At 35.2% G+C, this 21,718-nt stretch overlaps 1 protein-coding gene across 1 annotated transcript in view; it reads left to right on the top strand.

The window, feature by feature from the left end:
* SEMA3C (semaphorin 3C) overlaps positions 1-21,718 on the top strand; it is a 178,175-nt gene that overhangs the window by 83,097 nt on the left and 73,360 nt on the right. The window contains exons 3-5 of the mRNA XM_003252189.3: positions 8,011-8,171; positions 9,266-9,328; positions 18,320-18,439. Of these exons, the coding sequence (XP_003252237.1) occupies positions 8,011-8,171; positions 9,266-9,328; positions 18,320-18,439 (344 nt within the window). The remainder of the gene's footprint in view (positions 1-8,010; positions 8,172-9,265; positions 9,329-18,319; positions 18,440-21,718) is intronic.

The raw sequence follows: 21,718 nt of genomic DNA, 5'->3' as shown, positions 1-21,718 counted from the left end.
GGCACCTGTGCATTTGCAAATCTTCCCTCTGATGCAATGCCTGGGAGATACATTCTGTGTTCACCGCTGTCTGTTTTGTTTTTTTTTTTTGAAACGGAGTCTCCCTCTGTCGCTCAGGTTGGAGTGCAGTGGCATGATCTCTGCTCTCTGCAATCTCCGCCTCACGGGTTCAAGCGATTCTCCTGCCTCAGCCGCCTGAGTAGCTGGGATTACAGACACCTGCCACCATGCCCGGCTAATTTTTGTATTTTTAGTAGAGATGGGGTTTCACCATGTTGGCCAGGCTTGTCTCAAACTCCTGACCTCAGGTGATCCACCTGTCTCGGCCTCCCAAAGTGCTGGGATTACAGGCGTGAGCCACCACACCCAGCACTGCTGTCATTATTTAGCTGGGTTCCCTGCGTATAGTTGTTTCCTCATTCCTTCTTTCATCCGTTTGGCATTTTGCTTCCATTTATCCCATCATGCCTGTCAAAAAGCAAAGAAAAGGGGAACCTGCTGTCTTCTGCATGAAGCTATGTCTGTTCCCGTGATGAAGCTATGTCTGATCCCGTTTCGTGCTGCCTCTCACACCTCCTTTAATGCTTTAGCAAGAAGAGCATCACTGAGATGTTGATAGTTCTTGAGTTGTTTAGAGTATGGTATCTACTGGTCCCTGACTGGCAAAGAGAATTTGGGAAGCTGAGGCATTTCTTATACTACATTTGATACTATGCAGACCCATGTCCAGAGCAAGAACATGAAAGAAACCCAAATAATAACTGTCAAAGTTGTCAGTCTGATTAGAAAAGCAAGAGGTCATCTGATTGAGTTCACAGATTAAGGACTGGCCTTGCTTTGAATCCTGAAATCTTGCCTCTTTTAGTCTTTACTGTGTTATCTTGGGTAGATTGCTCAAATTTGCTCAATTTTAATTCCTTTGTGTGTGGGACTAGAGTAATATTAGGACTGAATGCAAAGACTTCAAATGGAAATTGTGTGAACTAAGTTTATAAAGCACCTAGAACACTTGCTGCTACTGGTAAGCCGACAGGTAGCTGCAATTTGGGGCTATTATTTTTGAGCAAATATGGTTTTAACAACATGCCCTCTGGTCTCTGTTGTCTTTGTTCACATTAGGAATTAGTAGCTGTAGTTTCAGTCCTCTGAAGTTTCACTGCTCTTGTCTTTATTTTTTTTTCTAAACAGATGAAGTTCACTTTCTAACCCAGTTTCAAAACAATAAGGCTCAGGGAGAGGATGGGTCACTTGAGGCCACTCTACTTAAAATTCTTCTGAGATAAGACATTCAAAAGAGGAAATTATCCTGTCAGTAGCAATATCTCTGAAGTAAAAGACATCCTAAGGATTTACTTTGAAATCTGTAGATGTGCATTCTGCCTGAGACAGATCTGAGGTTTGTGATGAGAAGAATGTTTTGATGGACTAGCCAAACAGAATAACAGAATGTTAGGTAAGCAATGATATAGTCATTAGGACATGGTATCTTCATTATTTCTATCCTTTTATTTCAGCAAAGTGTCTAGCCTGCTGGGATAAGGGCTCAATAAATATATATTGAACAAATTAATAACACATCATGAATTTTAAATTAATGAGTAGTTACTGCATATGCTTCTAATCCAGGGACTCCTGGGAATTGATTTTCAATCAAGGAATCTTTTACCTATTTTTGAATTTTATAAAAGGCTGATGATAATGTAGTATTCTGAGTGAATGAGTTACCCTGCTGTGTAGTTTGACAGGTATACAGTTGGCACTCTGAATTGTAGGTATCACATCCGTGGATTCAGCCAACCACTGATCAGAAATACTCAGAAAAAAATAAAAAATAACAATACTACAAGAAAAATAATACACATTTTAAAAGCAAATACAGTATAACAACTATTTACATAGCATTAACATTGTATTGGGTATTTTATGTAATCTGGAGATGATTTAAAGTATAGGGAGGATGTGGGTAGGTTATATGCAAATACTCTGCCCTTTTGAAGCAGAGATTTGAGCATCCTGGATTTTGCTATCTGTAGGGTATCCTGGAACCAGTCTTCCACAGATGCCAAGGGACAACTATAAAATAAATCATAAAATAAAACCCTAAACTCTCTACCTTCCTTTATCAAGTTCACATTTTTGAGCGCATGATTGAGATTCTTCGTGACTTAGTTAACTCAAAAATATTAAGATCACTGACTGGCTTAACAGAGAACAAACGTTTGTTCTTATATGAATAGTAATAGAGTGTTATTGACGGACATAATGTATTACTGTATTTTGAACTATGTTATAATTGCTGTAACAATATATTGACTATACTTAGGTAGCTCCAGAAGCTTCTGTTGCCAGGGCTTAGATTTTGGGGAAACCTATTTTTCTTCCAGCTTTGGTTAAATTCTCAAGCTTCACAGTCGTTTCTATTATAAAGAAAAGTTCATGTAGATACATGAATTTTAGGTAAGCATATTGTGCAGCAAATTTTACCCCAGGGAACACTGGCGTAGAAGACATTACAGTAATTTTCCATCATGGAGCTCTACAATAACGTAGATTACAGGAAACAAACATGCATAATTTTTTTTTTTAATGCTGTTTCCTGGGAGATTTTCCCAGGGGCCGGGAGACCTATGCTGCCCTTTGTGGAGTCACTGCATTTTCTGATACTACATACTCTCAGCCAGAGTCCCTTATTCATTAATTGAGCATGTCCTGAGAAACAACACAAATAGCTGTACCTCGTATGCTTCAAAAAGGATGACATCATTATGAGGTTAAAGGAATGACAATGCCATTCTTTGCCTTGTTTAGATGATGGACTAGTAATTGTAATGTTTTTCTCTCACTGTAGCCAAATCATTACATCAGTCACTTTCTATAACCGTGGTCAATTCACCGGATCATTCATTTACTTAAATTGGATCTATGTGAAACCAAATGATAGATTCTTGGGTCATTCTTTTTATAAATAAAATTCTCATTGCTTTGAGCTCATCTCTATGTTCTAAAAAAAAAAAAAAGTTGCTTCTCTCCCCAAGTCATATATAACAGCAATTTAAATAGCATTTTAACAAAATAGCTTAGGCTTTTATTACAACAAGGGCACTTCTGAAGTAAATCTCCCTGCTTAACAGCTGTCAACTATCAGTAAGCTATAGATAATTAAATTTGAAGATGCTTTATGGCTCGGAAAACTAGATAAAAATCCCTGGACCAGAAAGGTCTTCAGTTGATGTAGCTATTGCTCCCTGCGGTATTTGAATTAATGCGCTAGGTTGACGATTTTCTTTTCTTTTTCTTTTTTTTTTTTTTTTTAGACTGAGTCTCACTCTGTCACCCCAGGCTGGAGTGCAGTGGTGTGATCTCGGCTCACTGTAACCTCCGGCTCCCAGGTTCAAGTGATTCTCCTGCCTCAGCAGGAGAATTGAGGCTGTCCTGCCTCAGCCTCCTGAGTAGCTGGGATTACATGCGTCTGCCACCATGCCGGGCTAATTTTTGTATTTTTAGTATAGACAGGGTTTCACCATGTTGGTCAGTGTAGTCTCTCGATCTCCTGACCTCGTGATCCGGCCGCCTCGGCCTCCCAAAGTGCTGGGATTACAGGCGTGAGCCACCGTGCCCGGCCTGGATTGACGATTTTCTAATGAAACAGGCAAAGAGGAGAACTGCAATTGTTTGCTTGTTACTTGCAAATAAAATTTAGTTGAGCCTATTTTCCCAGCCAAGATCACACTCTTGGTTTTATTTCAGTACAGATTAGAAAAAGAAGGGGAAAAGAAAAAATAATGTTTTGGAAAAAACATCAAAACTAAACTTTCTTCATGATAGAAAGTGTGAGAAAGTGGTGGTGGGGGATTGTGGACCCTCAAAAGATATATCAGTTAGTGTTTATTTCTGCAACAGAAAAAGAAAACCTCAATTCAAGGTGCCTAAAAACTGCAAGGGTTTCTTTTTATTTAATATAACAGAATATTCCAGTAATAATGGAGTTCTGGTTAATTCAGTGACTCAATGATTTCTTAAAATATCCAAATTTTTTTCTACATTTTGCTTGCCATTCTCAGCAAGTGACTTTCTTGGTAGATGCAATTGCTGCAAGCATCATGTGCTCACATACCAATGTCCAGAGGCGGAAAAAAGAAATCACCTCTTCTTTTGTGTGTGCCAGTTTTTAAGACTCAATAAGCCTTTTTCAGTAGCTGTGCAGAAGGCCTCCCTCCAGAGTTCACTGGCTAAAGTTGTTCACATGGCCGTATTTAAAACACTCACTGGCTAGAAGAATGGGGCCAGTATGGTTGTCATTGAACAGCCCTGTCAAGGTGGAAGAAAAGAATAGTATCTATTAGATAGATAATCTACAGTGTCTCCTGATGAAAGGAGCGTATATTGATCCTCTACTGTGGGCTGGTGGACCATACTTTGAGTTCGGTATTATTATTGCCAATGTATAGTTGAGGAAATTAAAACAGAAATGAGCTAGTTTTCCCAAAATAATATACTTAGTAAGTCATGAAACTGAAATTCAACTCAGAACTCTGACACCAATTGAGTACTCTTCACAATGTCGAACTGTTTCCTATACATCTTGAATGACCTTCCGGCTCCCTTTTTGTATCTAACAACCAAGTCGTCTCTATGCTTTGCTTTGCTTTTTAGATATACTCTTCCCCAGAGGGTGTATCTACTCTCAGAATTCCATATAATCATCCATGAGAATAACTGAACATCTCTACTTGAAGATTTGCTATTTCTAATGACAAAATTAAATTAATTATCTGATTCTACATTCTCGTGGAACATTTCTGCTTTGATTTGAGTGTAATTTAATCTGTCCATACTAAGTACTTTCTCTACCAAATATATCTCCTTTTCAGGTCTCCCAAAAGTAGTAAGGGCATATTCATTTCTCCTATACTTAGCTTACAATGTTAAGAGGAATTTACCCCGATCTTCCCTCTACCCCTAGCCAAAACCTACATAAAATCATTCTAAATTCTTTGTTTTAGGCATTTCTCACATCAATTTTTCTTTTCCATTTGAGCATATCAGGTGTTCATCAATATAATATCTCAACTACTAGAACAATGTCTTTTAGTCTTTTCAGCTTATATACTTTAAAAATTACCCTGCATACTCAAATTACTTTCCTTAAAAATGCCTTATTTTATTATTGCGTTCTCCTGATTAATTTGAGTAGATTCTGCTTGTAAAAAAATTGAATATATTAATATTAACTCTAAATCAGGCATTCTAGTCATTTTTTTCCTCCCTGCATAATAAATTGTTCTGACTTTGCTTGCTGAAGATTGACGTCTTGCCCCAAGTTATAATAGTAGGTAACCCATGTAAACAGCATCAGTATAGCTCAGGGACTCTTTTAAAAACTTTATGTATATTAAACTTGACAACAGTTTAAACTTCACAACAACCCAATGATGTAGATAATATTGTTATCCTGATTTTACAGATAAGGACACTGGAGTTCAGAGAGATAAAGGCCCTTGCCAAGTACATCTAGAAATGGTAGAGCCAGAATCCAGACTGCAGTGGTTGAGCCCCAGAGGCCATGAACTCAGTTATATTTTACTGCGTTAGTCTGTGTATGTCACTCCACAATTATTTATTAAGAGGTATTTGTTGAATGTGTATTCCAGCAGCCCAAGCAATATCTTACCCCTGGTGTTTTACAGAAGACTTACACAACCATGAATCATAGCCCTGAGATAAAAGTAAGCGTTATAAAACACCTGGATTTTAGACAGAATCAAGGCAGTCTGTGTCCTCTCCAACCTTTGAGTGATACTTGCTTTGATTCTATATTCTCTCCCATGTTCTCAGCTCTTGGATTTTTTTCTGTTAGCCCTAACCTCTAGTCTGGCATGGGCTGATTTTTTCCTGAAGAACTTCCCTCTCCCCTTACTTGCTCTCCTCATGAAGGAAGCTGTTTCAGTTTTTGGGCTGTGGCACCACCTGCCAGCCGTGTCACCTCTCTGTCTGTGATTCCTAGGGAGCCCAGTAACTGGAAGGTAATCAGGCTGCACCATGCTCAGCACCCAAGCCCCCTGTTTCCAAAGACCTTTCACCCAGGCCCTTGTTATTAATGACCTGTCTTTTGTTCCTGTATGCTGTCATGATATTACATTTTAAGATCCTTCTGAAATATTTTTCTAACCTCTTGATTGTTTTTTCCAACATAAAAAAATCCTGTACTTTACTATTGTTGTATGAACAGTAAATTTGAGGCTATAAGATTATGTCTTAATAATTTTAGGGATTTAGCTCCCTAAATTTTAAAAAGTAGGAAAACATACATCTATTTTATCTAAATTCATGTTTTTCTTAAAAATCATGATCCAAACTTAATAACAATAATTAGAATTTATTGAATACTATCTCTTGTCACTCATTTCACGTATTTATATGTGTCAATTAAATTGATTTCCATGGGAACTCTTGGCAGAAGTTACTACTGTTGTTGCATTTTACAAATGAGGAAATTAAAGCACAGAGAGGTTAAGTAACTTGTTCAGTTTCACAGGAAGTTTGGCAACAGAACCTGGTTTCATTATCACTCTGCTTCTTCCAGGGCATTTTCAGATTATTGGCTGAAACTACTTGCAGGATATTATGGCAGACATTCTGAACAAATGTGCCCAGAAAATAGGTTAAATTTGTGACTTCTGTATCTTATGGGCTATGGCCCAAGTATACATGGAATATAGTCCATGACTTCCTATAAGAATTTGTATCATTTTGATTTCGGTTTAAGTCAAACTACAGCTCTATCAGAATTTTTAGAAATGTGTTTTTGATTCAATGCCTAAAAATCTAGAAACAGTTCATCATGGAAGCAGTCATCCCAGAAAGCAGTCTCTTTCTTAGAGATTGCCATTCTTCAGATTATAATCAAAGGAACAAAGAAATCCTGAGCCATTTGAATAGAAAAGTCTGAAGTTATGCTCCTTGAGAGGAGCATTTTGACCAGGGAATGTATCATGAATATCACGATACATTGATTGTCTTCAAAGGCCAGCCATACAGGCACTTAGGCAATGTGAAAGAAGTTAAATGAGTGTGAGTCACTAACCTCTGAGGATCCTGAAAATATGAACATTTAGATACCTGAAAATTCATATATTTTCCTTAGATATATGCATAGTTATGCTGCTAAAAATAACATTGCCTCCTGAAAGTACATCTACTTTCAAGTAATTTATAGAAAAATAAGTTGGACTAATTAGAATTATGTTGGGAAGCAAGGCAAATATTTGTAGTAGGAAATAACAATCCTAAAATGATGAATAAATAGAGTCCAAAAATAAAACATTAATAGAGGATAAGAAGACAATCACACTGCTATTGGTTTTGTTTTCTGTTCAATCTGCTCACTGTATTTTTTTTTTGGTTTATTTATTTTAACTTGTTTTGAGCTGGTGATGTCCAGTAATAAAACAGAGTTGAGATTATTGCAAACGTGACTGATTTTGTAATCACATACTATTACCATAAACTTTAACATTGCACTTAGTGATTTATGTTTTACTTCAGCATAAATATAAATTAAAATGCCGATTAACATAACTTTTTTTTTTTTGAGGCAGGGTCTCGTTCTGTTGCCAGAGCTGGCGTGCAGTAGCATGATCATAGCTCACTGTAACTTCAATTTCCTAGGCTCAAGAGATCCTCCCACCTCAGCCTCCAAAAGTATCTGGGACTAAAGGCACACACCATGCCCAGTTAATTTTTTAAAACAATTTTTGTTGAGACAAGGTCTCACTATGTTGCTCAGGCTGGCCTTGAACCCCTGGCTTCAGGTGAGCATCATACCTTTGCCTCCCAAAGTGCTGAGATTACAGGGAACTAGCCCATAACTCTATTTTAAAATTAATTTCTTACTGTAGAAGGAAACATACCTTGACATTTTTTGGAATATTTGCGTAATAGTTTTTATTAAAATAATAGAATTATAGAACCAGGATACTGTATCTACACTTGTGCTGTTCACTCTTTCAGAACTTCGAGAAACCAAGACCTCTGAATACTTCAGCCTTTCCCACCATCCTTTAGACTACAGGATTTTATTAATGGATGAAGATCAGGACCGGATATATGTGGGAAGCAAAGATCACATTCTTTCCCTGAATATTAACAATATAAGTCAAGAACCTTTGAGTGTAAGTTTATCATTTTCACGAGGACAGTGTCCACCTTTTGAGTGTCTCTTTTTAAAAAAAAAAAAAAAGTAAAAAAAATATGCATTTTATTAGAACAATAGAAAATACTGGTCCCATGTTACTGTGAAAGTTAGTACTTATTTCATGGACTGAAAAGATATTAAGTTCAGTTCTCCTCGTCTAGTTCCATAGTTTTTAACAATTCAAAACCTGGAGCTAACTGAAAAAATACTACCTGTGTATAAATATATAAAGAAAAAAGGGAGTGTAGGGTAGTGCATGAAAGAAATGGTCAGAGAAAAGGAAGATCTACTTTGTCATCTCTGTGTAACCAGTGAAGGGCCTGAAGGGAAAACAGCTATTAAATACGCTGTTACTTGATCCAGTATGGCCTATATTTATCATTCCATTTCACAAGGAAATAAAATTGAGCTTCACTGGAGTAAAGAAATACATGTAGATTAATTATAAATTTATTACAACAAGGAGACTACTGCATTTGCAGAAGTGTTAACACAGGCAATGGACTGACAACTAAAAAAATTAATGATTATTGCCAGACTGGACCCAAGGCTGCAACAACTTAGAGTACTAGCACAGTATTTCAGCGAGAGGGAATCTCTTGGATTTCATCCAAGTTATTTTAGCTATTGAAGTACCCAGGGGCCCATCTTATGTAAATCTACTAGCCTGGTTGTGTGATTTACCAAAAATAATACTAACTGAGAAAGATATGTAAGTGTAAATTTATTGTCATATAAGCAGTTGGGAAAAGTGTACTATGTCAAAGGGAGTAAAAAATTATATTGTTCACATTTATGTTAATAATGATCTTATTTTAATATACAATTAGTAAATGAACATATGTTATTGAAAAGCATTTGTGAAAGGAAACGCTGTTGGAAGAAATAAAAAGTAATTGTAATTGTTAAAATAATAAAATCTTTATTAATTAATTGATAAAAAAGAAAGAATTTTAAAGTCTTAGTATAGGATCACCTTAAATAAATCTGTTAACGAAAAGTAAATGAAGAGCACTGGGCTGTCGTATGTCCAAGTGAGATTATGCAACCTTTATTTTTCTTTCTGAGCAGGTTTTCTGGCCAGCATCTACAATCAAAGTTGAAGAATGCAAAATGGCTGGCAAAGATCCCACAGTAAGTGTTTAAAATAAAAAAAAAAACTAACTTAAATATTTGGTTTTCGAATCCATGTACTTTGAGGGAAGCCAAAAATGAGACAGAGGATGGTGGTGTTTTAAATTTTTGCTGGACACAGGCTAAAAACCTAAACATTGAGGAGACTGGAACTCTTGGGCTCTCTGTAACTTCAGAATTCCTAACTGGGTAAAAATTGCTTGCCTTGCTTTCATTATTTCATTCAGGTACATTTCATGATGGATTTCAGTAATAACCTCTGTTCCTAGTGGATCCAACCTGCAGAATTCTCAGCAGGCTCCTGAAACGATGATAATGCAAGTGTCTGGAGCAGCTCCCAGATACCCTGTGGGCTTTTCCAAACAAAGATTCTTGGCGAAAGGGTAGTGGTTAGCCAGCAGATTCCATAAATACAAATCACCAGTGATAAATGGTACCTTTGTTAATTAAAAATAGCCACAGAAACAGCAATAGAGGCAGATATAAGTATCAATATATGTTCAGTATGCAATACCTGTGCAAATTGTATTCTTCTAGGTGAGATTCAAAATAATAAAGGAAGAAATCTATATTGATTTCTAGAAATGACTTGCTAAAAGTAATACATTGTCATTCTTGAATATTCCAAAACAAATACGTGGAGCAGATCTTTAATATGTACACATCATTTAATGTTTATAATGGAGCATATATGTCATCTCACCATTTTGCCTCAAATAATGAAAATGTAATAGAGCCAAGCATCAAAATCACCCTCTCTTTCAAAAATAGTTCAGTAAAGAGTTTCCTTTCTTCATTCATTCCTTCCATTATTTGCTCAATAAATACTGATGCAGTACCTGTTATATATCTAGCATAGAGCTAGTTGCCAAAGACATAATTGGTGCAAAGACAGAAACAGTTCTGACTCCAGTCAACTTTATTATCGTGTTAGAAAAGTCTGCCATAATCAAATGAGCATGGAAATACTAACTAATTTAGAAATAAGCTGGAAATATGGTAATTGGGTGGACAGACGAGTCAATACGTACACATACAATCAGGTCTCAGGTCATAACAAATAATAGACCACCTTAGTGTTAGAAAATGTTGTCTAAGCATTTATTTTGTGGTAGGGTCAAGAGATGCTAATTTCAGGAGTGAAGACTATGCCCTGAGTCTTGGAAGTAGAGATGGATCAGACAAGACCAAACATGGGAAAAATACTAATCCTGTGGAAAGTAGAAATATGGGATTGAGGAAATGAAAGGTTTATTTTCATTGACTCCTAACAGCCCCAGGTGTAAAGTTGCAAAAGTTTTTGGCTCAAGGCAGGGCCATGGAAGACTTTGGAGGGTAGGATCTCTGGCCTTACTAGAGAGTTCTTGGAGTGATTTATCCAATAAGAAAAATTTAAAAGTGGGCAGGAGAAATTTACAGGGGCATATTTGCTATCCAAGGGATCTGTTAGACCACAATCTTGGGGGAAAAATCCAGAAAAATGTAGAAGAAACACTTAAATACATTACAATGACGTTCCAGGAAACCAATGGTAGAATGAAGTATAATGTTGCAGATAATGATATTTTGTCCCCTGAAGCTATTATTTTAATAATTGTGGATGAATTAAACTATTTTCTTTTATGCTCTGATGAGATTTTTTCCCATTGATGTGTGTCTGATCATGCCTTGCCTTTTGCCACAATAATATCCCGTGGCTATACTGAATTGCATTGTCCTTTGTTGAAAAGGATTTGCATTTCTCATTCATATGAACTGCCACAGGCAGAATGTGCAGAATTTAGGTACCTTTGTACATTCTATTTCCAAAAATTGCAGTGAGTTTCTGAAGAATCTTAGACAAGTCATTTTGTTTCTTTCTTCCTTGGTCAAAGTAGAAACCCTGTGGGGTTTTTGTTTTGCTTTCTGACAATTAAAAGTTATTGGATAAAAATCTTCAATACATGCTGACATTTTCCCATAGTTTTGTCGTGCTGTAATTTGTTGATATTTTAAATTCTACTATATGGCCAGTTGTTATACACAAGGGAAATATCTAATGGAGTGCCCTTTCCTAGGTATTTTTAGGACTCGGCAGGACAGGTTTTGTTTGTCCATACAGCATTGTCAAGTGCTGGGAAATACTAATCAAAAAATACATGTTTGGTCTATGCAAGAAAAGAATGTCTGACAAATCCATCCCATTTCATACATGTGAAGTACCTACAGAAGTGTCCTTTACTTAGGCTGTGGGGAAAAAAAGGCCTGTGGCAGAAAAATAATGTGAAATAGATCTTTGGAAGTTGTACAGAACAACCTATCCTTCTTACATTTCTCAATGAAACCACATACTTAAGAACCTCTTAAAACTTGGAATAACTATTATTTAATAACCTAATATTTTTAAAATATAGGAATTATTTTAATTTGCACAAATTATTTAGTTGTTATGAAGAAACTGGAGGTGAATTAGATGGAGTCCTTACATTTAAGTCTTTACAATGTACTTGATATGATGAGACATATATACACTGATATTCAGAAAAAATACCCAACATTTAATGGAACAGGTCAGGTCCTGTTCTAAGTGCTTTATTTTAATCCTCATAACAATACTGCAAGGTGGACATTATTGTCACCACCTGTATTTTTAAGATAAAATAACTGTATTACTAAGAAAGTGAGAAACTTAAGCTGTGCTGCTGTGAAGTGGGATGGTCTTTGTCTGATTAAGTCACATACAGCTCTGGATTCTGTACCCGTAGCCACTAAAACATGCTACCCCTCCAGAGAGAAAATGATAAATGCTAAGGGATACACACAAAGCACAGCTGGGTTATTTAAGAAAGGTTTGATAGATTTTGTGGTAATCATATTAGAACTTCTGTTAACCTTTTATTTCAATGATACTGAAATTCGAACAAGTTGTACCCTCTCTCTCTTCCAGCCTTTGGTGTGTGCTACATGCAATTGATTCTCTTTTCCTTCAGTTATCTTCCCGTGTTTTCAGCCTGGGAAACATCTACTCACCCCTTCAGGTCACAGTGCATACAAGCATGGGAACTCATTCCAACTGATTGTCAGGGCTTGCGGGTAGGACACAGTAGATGATGAGTTTATTAATGCTTTTAGATTAATTATGTTTGTAGCACATTTATTATGCATATATTTTAGAATTATATTTTCATTAAGCTAAAACTTTCTGCTTTTAGCTCTGTTAATCATCTAAGCAAAACATAAAGTGGTAGCAATTAAAATCCATACCGCTATAATAACTGAAAGCAAAAATAAAACAGAGTTAAGCATCCCTTAATCCTTCAGATTTTTTGGTTGTATCAAATTTTAATTGACATTGTAACAAGATAATAATTATAAGAAGAAAATTTGATGTGATTTAAAATTTGGTCTTAGGTAGTAATATAGCATAATTCTGTAATAAACTAACGTTTTTAAAGAAAATAAATTTTCATGGTGGGAATATAGCTAATTTTCTGCCTTCGCTAAAAAGAATATAACCTACTCCCCATTTCTCTCTCTGCCCCTATGTACTCACATTCCTACATGCTCCATTTATTTCTAAATGTTAATATTTTATTCATACTCTAAATAAATTGAGCTTAAACAATAGCACATGCTGTCAAACATATCCGTGAGATAGGGCTTAATGAATGTACTATGTAAATACTATAGGAGACGGGTGAAAAATTAAGTAGGATTATATATATTTAGATATATATACATTACATGCACATGGTGTCAAACTTGATTTATTAATTGTAGAATATCAGTTTCCCTATTTCTGTGACCATACAATCCTAAGCTCCTAAAAAATATATTTTCTTTTTCAAAATACCTTGATTAATTTCCCTAGACCACGGAGGTATAGACCAAGAAGAAGAAAGTATGAAGTATTTTTGTGTCATGGCAGATTACGGACCATGATGAGTCAATATTTTTAAAGGCCTATTCACCTGTGCTCCAGGGTATATTTTTTAAACATCTGTTTTTATATTATAAAAGTAATATATTTTCAATACAACAATCTTTGAAGACCAAGAAAAGTACATAGAAAGCAACAGAAAATAAACCATCTCTTATTAGCTCTTCGACCTTGGAGACTTAAACTTTCTGCGCGTCTTGGTTTTCTTATCTGTGAAATGTGCTAATCTGTAACACTTAACCTTATTGGGTTGTTAAGAGGATTGATGAGTTAATATTTGCAGAGAGCTTAGAGCAGTGCATAGTACACAGTTAATGCTATATCGCTGTTAAAGAAAGTAAATTGCACTACTGAAACCTAATCACTCTTAACAATTTAGGGTATATTCTTCCAGGATTTTGTTATATAGACATAAATGTGTATAAAAATAGAATTTTATTATATGCTGTATTAATGTTAGCAGCTTTATATTTCACTAACATTGTGCCAGGAAATCATTTTGAAAGAGAATTAAACAATGAAAGGAAAGCATCCATGATATTTATTTCCACTGAAGTCTCTAAGGCTTCATTCATACTCCAATCTTGTTGTGGATTTTTACTGTGGTCAGGACCTGCGCTAAGCTCTGTGCAGGACAGATGCCCTGACCATTTCACCAGGTTTATAGACAATGTCCATTTTAAAATGCAAATAAAATTAATCTAATATTGGACAGTTGGATGTGTTTATTATTTTCCAGATATGATTTCTACTGCTGTATTAATATGTTGTCCACAACAAGTATTACCATTGCCATTTTAGAAATACAAAGATTGAAGCATCCAGGGGCCAAGTAACTGTCTTCAGTTCTGAAAGCTAGTAAAAGATGAAGCCAAGGTTTAAACCTAGGTCATCTGGCTCTGAGATCTGCATACTTAAATCTACTCTGTCTTCTCTGCAATATTCTCTATTGCCTATCTGAAGACTATAGTAGGATGGCAGACCAACTGTAATTACCTCTCTGATTTCATCACACAGTTATCCTCTAACCCTTCTAGGCACTAGTCCCCAAGTAAATCTTGCACTCTCATGTCTGTGTTTTCTGTTCATGCTGTTTTTTTTTTTTTTTTTTTTTCTGAAATGTTCTTTCCTTATGCTTTTGCCTGTGAAAATCTCTAAATTATTCTGCAAGACTCAGCTCAAATGTCACCTCTACTCAAATCTTTACCCCTAGATCAGCATTACTTAATGTCTTTCTTTCCTTCTATGGTACATTTAAAAATACAGTCCTATTGCAGTATCTACCACAGCCTGATACATTATGCTCTCCCTTCTTTAAAAGCAGGCATTGATTGAGTCTATTCATTCCACTGTTGCTAGTACCGTATACAGTGCCTTGCACAGAATGACTTCAGAACATATTTGCAGGATGGAATTGACACTATTGCGGTAGTCTAGGTCAGAAACGAAGGCAGCACAATGGAAATGGAAAGGACCTAGATAATCATTTTCAATAGTTAACTCAACTGAATTGTTTTTCCTTTTGTGGTCTTGTGTGTGGGGAGGGTCAGGGAGCATATTGAGCAACAGATAGTGTGGGAATCTGCTCATTGCTAATCAGAATCCTATAGAAAAGCTGCACAGTGGAGAGTGGCCGTGGTTCAAGTCCCAGTTTAGTTACTTATTAAAACTAGAACTCTTTATTTAACCTCTCTGGGACTCAATTTCCTCATCACTAAAATGGAGTATTAATAAATTGGATCATTGTTATGAGAATTAAACAATCAACATCAGAGGATTAAGAGCTCTGAATATTAATAAATGTTACAAAAACTAAAAAGTTATATCAGTATTAACTTATAAAAACAACTGTGCGTCCTGGCTAACACGATGAAACCCCGTCTCTACTAAAAATACAAAAAATTAGCCAGGCGTGGTGGCACATGCCTGTAGTCCCAGCTCCTCGGGAGGCTGAGGCAGGAGAATTGCTTGAACCCAGGAAGTGGAGGTTGCAGTGAGCCGAGATCGCACCACTGCACTCCAGCCTGGGCCGCAGAGCGACACTCCGTCTCCCACTTCCCCCCAAAAAAACAACTGTGGACTTCTCATCCAATGACAAATTATAAAGCAGCTAAAAGTACAGGATTCAATGTTAGAGATGTATGTGTTTGTAAATCTGCTTTAGTTACTACCTGTATGATCTCAAACAGGTTATTTTTTTAAAAACTCTGAAGTTTAATTTTCTAAAAGGGACTGAGTTATGGTAAAAGCCTGAATGAATATGTGTAAAGTGCCTAAGTAGCATACAGTAAGTGTTAAATAAATGTCAGCTATAAAGGTAAAAATCAAACTTTCTGGAGGTAAAAATAAAAGGTAAAATATACAATATGATTATTTCACAGTCTAGGATGTAATAAACCCTAAATAAATATTAGTCATAATAAGCAGATAGATATATACATGAAATGAATATAGTTGGCATTTGAAATATAAAAGAGATGTCATTGACTTCTTTCATTTTACCAGTACCAGTAATTCACGAAAGTACATTGACATCCATAAGCCCCAAGACGAGAGAGACATAACCTGTTATTAAAGGAATTGGATTGAATTATTTATATCTTATGGGGAAATATTGTATACAGAATCCCAGAATGACTAAACTTGAATGTGAAAAAAATACGCATGTGTCTCATTCCTCATAGATTCCCTTTACATAGACATATTATAAACACACCATATCTCATCTGCATTTTCTTCAGAAACATGTTATCATCTGTAGTTATGTAATCAATTTCCAGGTACCTCTATAAACAGGTGTCAAGATAAAATGACACTGTGTATTTAACAAAAATCCTTAATGTCTTAAAAATAAAGTGTATGGTCTGGTCTATAAGGATTAATTTCTTTGACTAGAGTTAATGATTGATTATTTAATAATAAAAAATCTATCATAGAAACATCTATAAAATTACTGCATAAGAAAAAAGTATATATTTGCTGGCAAGTAATAATGAATATAAAAGGAAAAAATGATGGAAAATGTAAAATAATATTGACTTTAATTTTAACTTCTGTTTTAGCAACATTTATTTTGTTTTAGTTTTTAAATAACATAAATAATACATATGGTTTATAAAAAATAGGAGAGGCCAGGCATGGTGGCTCACACCTGTAATCCCAGCACTTTGGGAGGCCGAGGCGGGTGGTTCATGAGGTCAGGAGATCAAGACCATCCTGGCTAACACAGTGAAACCCTGTCTCTACTAAAAATACAAAAAAAAAATTAGCTGGGCATGGTGGCACGTGCCTGTAATTCCAGCTACTTGGGAGGCTGAGGCAGGAGAATCCCTTGAACCCAGGAGGCGGAGGTTGCAGTGAGCTGAGATCACGCCACTGCACTCCAGCCTGGGCAACAGAGCAAGACTCTGTCTCTAAAAAAAAAAAAAAAAAAAAAGGAGCATACATGGTACCTAGCAGGGGGAAAAACAACATATATTTTCTGACCACCCAGGGAAAAATTACTGTTAACTTTTGATATGTTTCTTTATAGTTTTTTATAAAAATACTGTCTCTAATATACAATCATTTGATTAATGTTCTTTGAGAGAATGACTTCATGAAGTCCTTCAATCTCAGGCTTGATTGAATTATAGTCAGCAAAGGATAGTGAAGCTAGTAACTGTGGAACATTCAGTGGTTAATTTGGTCACAGAGATCTGCATCTAGGGCTGACTGTGTTTCTGTGCTCCTGCAAGGTCACAGTCAATTGAAAATTACAATAATTATGTTGTTTCATTGGGTGAATAAATGACAGCCTTGCCTTTACTTGAACTGGGAGCAAGTGAGCAAGGAGTTTCTACAAGAGAAGAAGGGAGTATTTGAGGGGATCCAGGGCAAAGAGAATGATTATGTCATTCCTCATAGAAGGCAATCATTATGCTGGCATTTTGTTGGAGATTAGTTTTATTTGCCAATTCTTAAGGTGAATAGTGCTTGCCATTGTGTACTAATGGTAATATGGAACTTGTATAGGCACAGGTGCATTCAGAACATGTTTGTATAATGTGTGTGTGTTTAATGTTTTAAGGAAAACTTAAGAAAAAATAACTTCTGTGTGTTAATTTGTAAACTTTCTCAGGTAAAGAATAACGTTTTTAAAGTTTCAGGACGTAAAAATTTAGACAGTGTTGTAATACGAGAATAACGAAATACAGCATTTTACTTACTATCTGCGGTGGACTATATTTCTCTTGAAATAAATCAGTGGAATAAGCCATGTTGTTATTTTAATATTTCTGGAAACACATCTTTTAACGATAAAAAAATGGAGCAGAAAGGAAAATGTATAGCAAAGTATTGCCAAATAATATTTGCATTGATATGTATAAATTTGAGAGCATTTTCAAACGAAGTATTAGAATTAGTCCAGATTGAAACAGAAATACAAAAAGCAGGGCGTGTATGACAACTCTGTTCAATTGCATTCTACAAGGGTAGAGATTTTTGTGTTTTTCTCAGTAAGGATGCCCAGAGAATTTGTCTATACCCTGGTAAATAGTAGGTAATCAGTAAATGTTTGTTGAGTGACTGTTTCTGTAATCGTGTTTTGACTATTCCTGAGCCACTGTTTTTCTGCAGTTGCGCCAAATCTTAATATTTGATTTGGTACTTCTACAAGTTAGATAAGTATTCTCGAATTACCTTTAAGAGGTGCAAATATATTAATAGTTCCCCAAAGATAATGGCCTAATACAAACTTGTCCAACCTGTTGCCCAAGGGCCTCATGCGACCCAGGACAGCTTTGAATGTGGCCCAGCACAAATTCGTAAACTTTTTAAAAGCATGATTTTTATTTTTTTTTAGCTCATCAGCTATTGTTAGTGTGAGCGTATTTTATGTGTGGCCCAAGACAATTCTTCTTCCAGTGTGGTCTAGGGAAGCCAAAAGATTGAACACCCCTGGACTAATACATCAAAAGTTAATGTCACCTCATTGTTACTTATCATACAAGATCTCAGGTTAACCTAGCTAACTGAAATAACAATGAAAGTCATTGAGTTACTAACTGCTTATTTACTGATTCTTTTAGCACGGCTGTGGGAACTTTGTCCGTGTCATTCAGACTTTCAATCGCACACATTTGTATGTCTGTGGGAGTGGCGCTTTCAGTCCTGTCTGTACTTACTTGAACAGAGGGAGGAGGTCAGAGGTAAGTGTAACTATTTAACATTCTTAGTTTGGATATTAGTGTCAAGGATTTTTGAAACTGTGTTGTAGAGTAAAAACTGGGACATATCAATATTCATAAAATATTTTTATGCCCTTTAAACACAAAGTATATTACATTTTTTCCTGTCTGCCAAGTTTCTTGAAGTATCACCTTTTGCCTTCAGCTAAAAATGTATATATATTTGGAGGCAACTATATAGTTTTAGTGTATATGTATATATTTTTAGTATATCTGTATTTTATTTGTAAAGCTGTAAAAGATGAAAGAAAAATGTTATAATTTCAAGATTACTTGAATGTAATACAGTAATAATATTTGCTCCAAATTATAGAAATATTGTAGCATAAACTTAACCTTCTCAAATCTAGTGTAATTTCTTGTCTTTGAAACTCAATAAAATTTTATAAATGTATATCTGTAAAAGATGTATACAGTGGGATGCCAAGTGTCTGCTGAAAAGAACTTGATGTAATTAACAAATCACACTTTTATCTTAGACCAACATCATCCTACATTAGGCTATTCCAGCCTTATTCTTAAATTAGTTAAAGTGATGTGGGGCATTATGGTATGATGTTTGCTAAACACTAGCCAAATATGTAGCTAATGTATAGTCAAATATGAGGCTGGTTGAACTTCACCTGTGCTACTTAAGCCTGTCTTTGTTATCCCAGTACACAGCTGTTGACTAAGGAAAGTACATTACACCAAGAGAGTTGCTACTCATTCTTTTAGTCAAACATGTTGTTTTACTTAACATAATTATTTTAAAAACTGAATTTTCAAACTTGGTTTGGCCTTATTATGCAACTTAAATATAGAAAGTCCAGTTTTTAAATAATATTTTAATTCGATTTTAGAGATTAGAATTTCGAAAAAATAAATATGTCTACTGATCTAAAGCTTATTTTCCTTTAACAAGGATTAATCTATTTTAGTACTAATATGACTGAACAATGATTTTTTTAAGTTGTTTTTCAGACGTGTAATCTATACATAAGTATCTTTTAATGAATAAAAAGTCATTTAAAAATAACTAATTATAATTTGACCCCAAAATGAGACATTTTTTCATGTGGTTCAAGATGCTATGAAATATTAAAATTCTTACAGGAAAAGTAAAGTTACGCTTTTTGGAAGAATACAGTTGGCTGCATTGAGCTTGTCATTAAAACCACATGCCTGTGATCAATTGATTAAATAAACTACTGCCTCAGACAGCTGCAATCTGTCAGACACTTCCCTGAAGTCTGCACAGTCACTGTACAGGCCAACAATAGCATAGCCATTTTCAGAGCACAGATTTCAAATAAAATTATTTTCCCATGTACGAATTGCCCACTATGCACTTCAAAGCTTAATTGGAAATTCTGTCCAAAAAAATAATCTCCTTTGGAAAACCAGCATGGAATACATTTTAATCACTTTGCTAAATATGAACTACTTTAGTCTCACTTCAAAAGATACGTTTCAAAGGAGAAGCAGTTTCATTAATGAATCTCTGAAATAATACGTGAACATCTTAAGAGCCAATTTAGGTATGAACAGCGTTATGATTTTTAAGCTTTATAAAATGTAGTCCTTGATAGTTCACTCTAGTCGGAGAGTTTCACCATAACATCACTTTTGTATAGTTGTAGTATAAAAGCCATATTGTAAATATAGAACTACACAGTTTAATCAAACTTACAATGGATTTGTTTTCTTTTAGTTTAGGATAAAAGATCTCCTAGCATAAAATGACCACGTGATGCAGAAAGTTTTATTTTGAGAGAATTCTTCTCTATCACTAAGATTGTATTTTGTAATGACCAAGGGTGATTACTTACTGCTGACCCTCTTGTATTATTATTAAGAGATGACATTTTTCATCTATTCAAACCTAATTTGAAGGTGAACCTACTTAGGTCGGCAGAGTTACTTTAATTATTCAGTTTTATATCCGGGACATTACCTACCATCTTTCATTGGTCTGTCTTCATAGATATTCATTGGTTCTAGGGGAATATTTGATGAGCCTACTTCGTGTTTGGAGCATCACATGCTTTTGTTATACCCCATTTCTCTTCTATTATTTGCGAGACTGATTAAGAGCTTTCTGAGATTTCAACAGTACCCACCTAAAGAGCCTAGAATCCTTGCTACAGGAAGACCTAACCACAGTTCTTCTCCTGTGTCTACTATCTTTACTCCTTGTCTTCTGTTCCTGGAAAAAGATAAAGCAATACAAGTGAATCATGACTTTAAATGAATGAATAAAACATCAAGCAAAAATGGTGATTGGTTAATTTTGCAGCAAATTCTTGGAATATTACCACATCTTATCTTTGATTTCATCAGATGTTTTCATAACATCTGTTTCAACACCAGAATACCAATTAAGCTCCCCTGACCCTGACCCTTTTCAAGCAGACAACTTTACCTTAGACTGACCAAGAATATCACAGGTGACCAAGAATGTCATAGGTATCCAAATTATACTCTATGCTGTTTGAATGAAATTTGACACCAATCTAGTCTGTTTCAGTATCTTTTTGTAGGATTTTTTCTGTTTCAGAAGAAAAATTATACATTTTCTGTATTAAGTTCTTTGATAAATAACCTTTATCACTCTGTTTTATATCTTCATTCCCTTTCCTCTACATTTACATTTTTTTTACCCATTTAAAGAAAGGATTGGGTTTCTTTCCCTTAAAATCCTTTTTTTGGTTCTGTGACTTCTTTTTTCTAATTTTCTGCTTTCTCTTTTACTTCATTACTAAGCTTTTCAGAGTAGGAGGCTGAATTTCCAGCCTTTATGCTCCTATTCTCCGTGTATTTATTTATCCTTTCTAATATTTCATTCCTACACATTAACTAAAACTGTTTGATTAATGGCAGATTCCTCAGTGACCAAATTGGCTCCCTCAATTTGTATCCCTTCTCCTAGAATGATCTGTGACATTAAATTCCGCCATTCATGCTCTGTATTTTTCATTGCCTTTATTGACGTCTATGACCATAGGACACTTTGCTATGCCTACTTTTTAATTTTTCACCAGCTACTCTCTATTATTTTCTCTCATTGTTCAATCCAGAAATATTCATTTAATGAGAATAAAAGCAGAATCAAAATCATGTTGAAGCTACTTTAAAGCTTTAAAGACCTTAAAAGCTTTAAAGGCTACTTACATATCAACAGAGAAGTAAATTGGAACAATCTTCAGCAGAAAATGGCAGGAACAGGATTGTGTTGTCACTTGTGTGTTAGGTAACAGA

Source organism: Nomascus leucogenys, chromosome 11, assembly GCF_006542625.1.
Source record: "Nomascus leucogenys isolate Asia chromosome 11, Asia_NLE_v1, whole genome shotgun sequence".
In the NCBI taxonomy this organism is placed as follows: domain Eukaryota; kingdom Metazoa; phylum Chordata; class Mammalia; order Primates; family Hylobatidae; genus Nomascus; species Nomascus leucogenys.
This window is presented reverse-complemented; position numbering and strand designations above follow the sequence as displayed.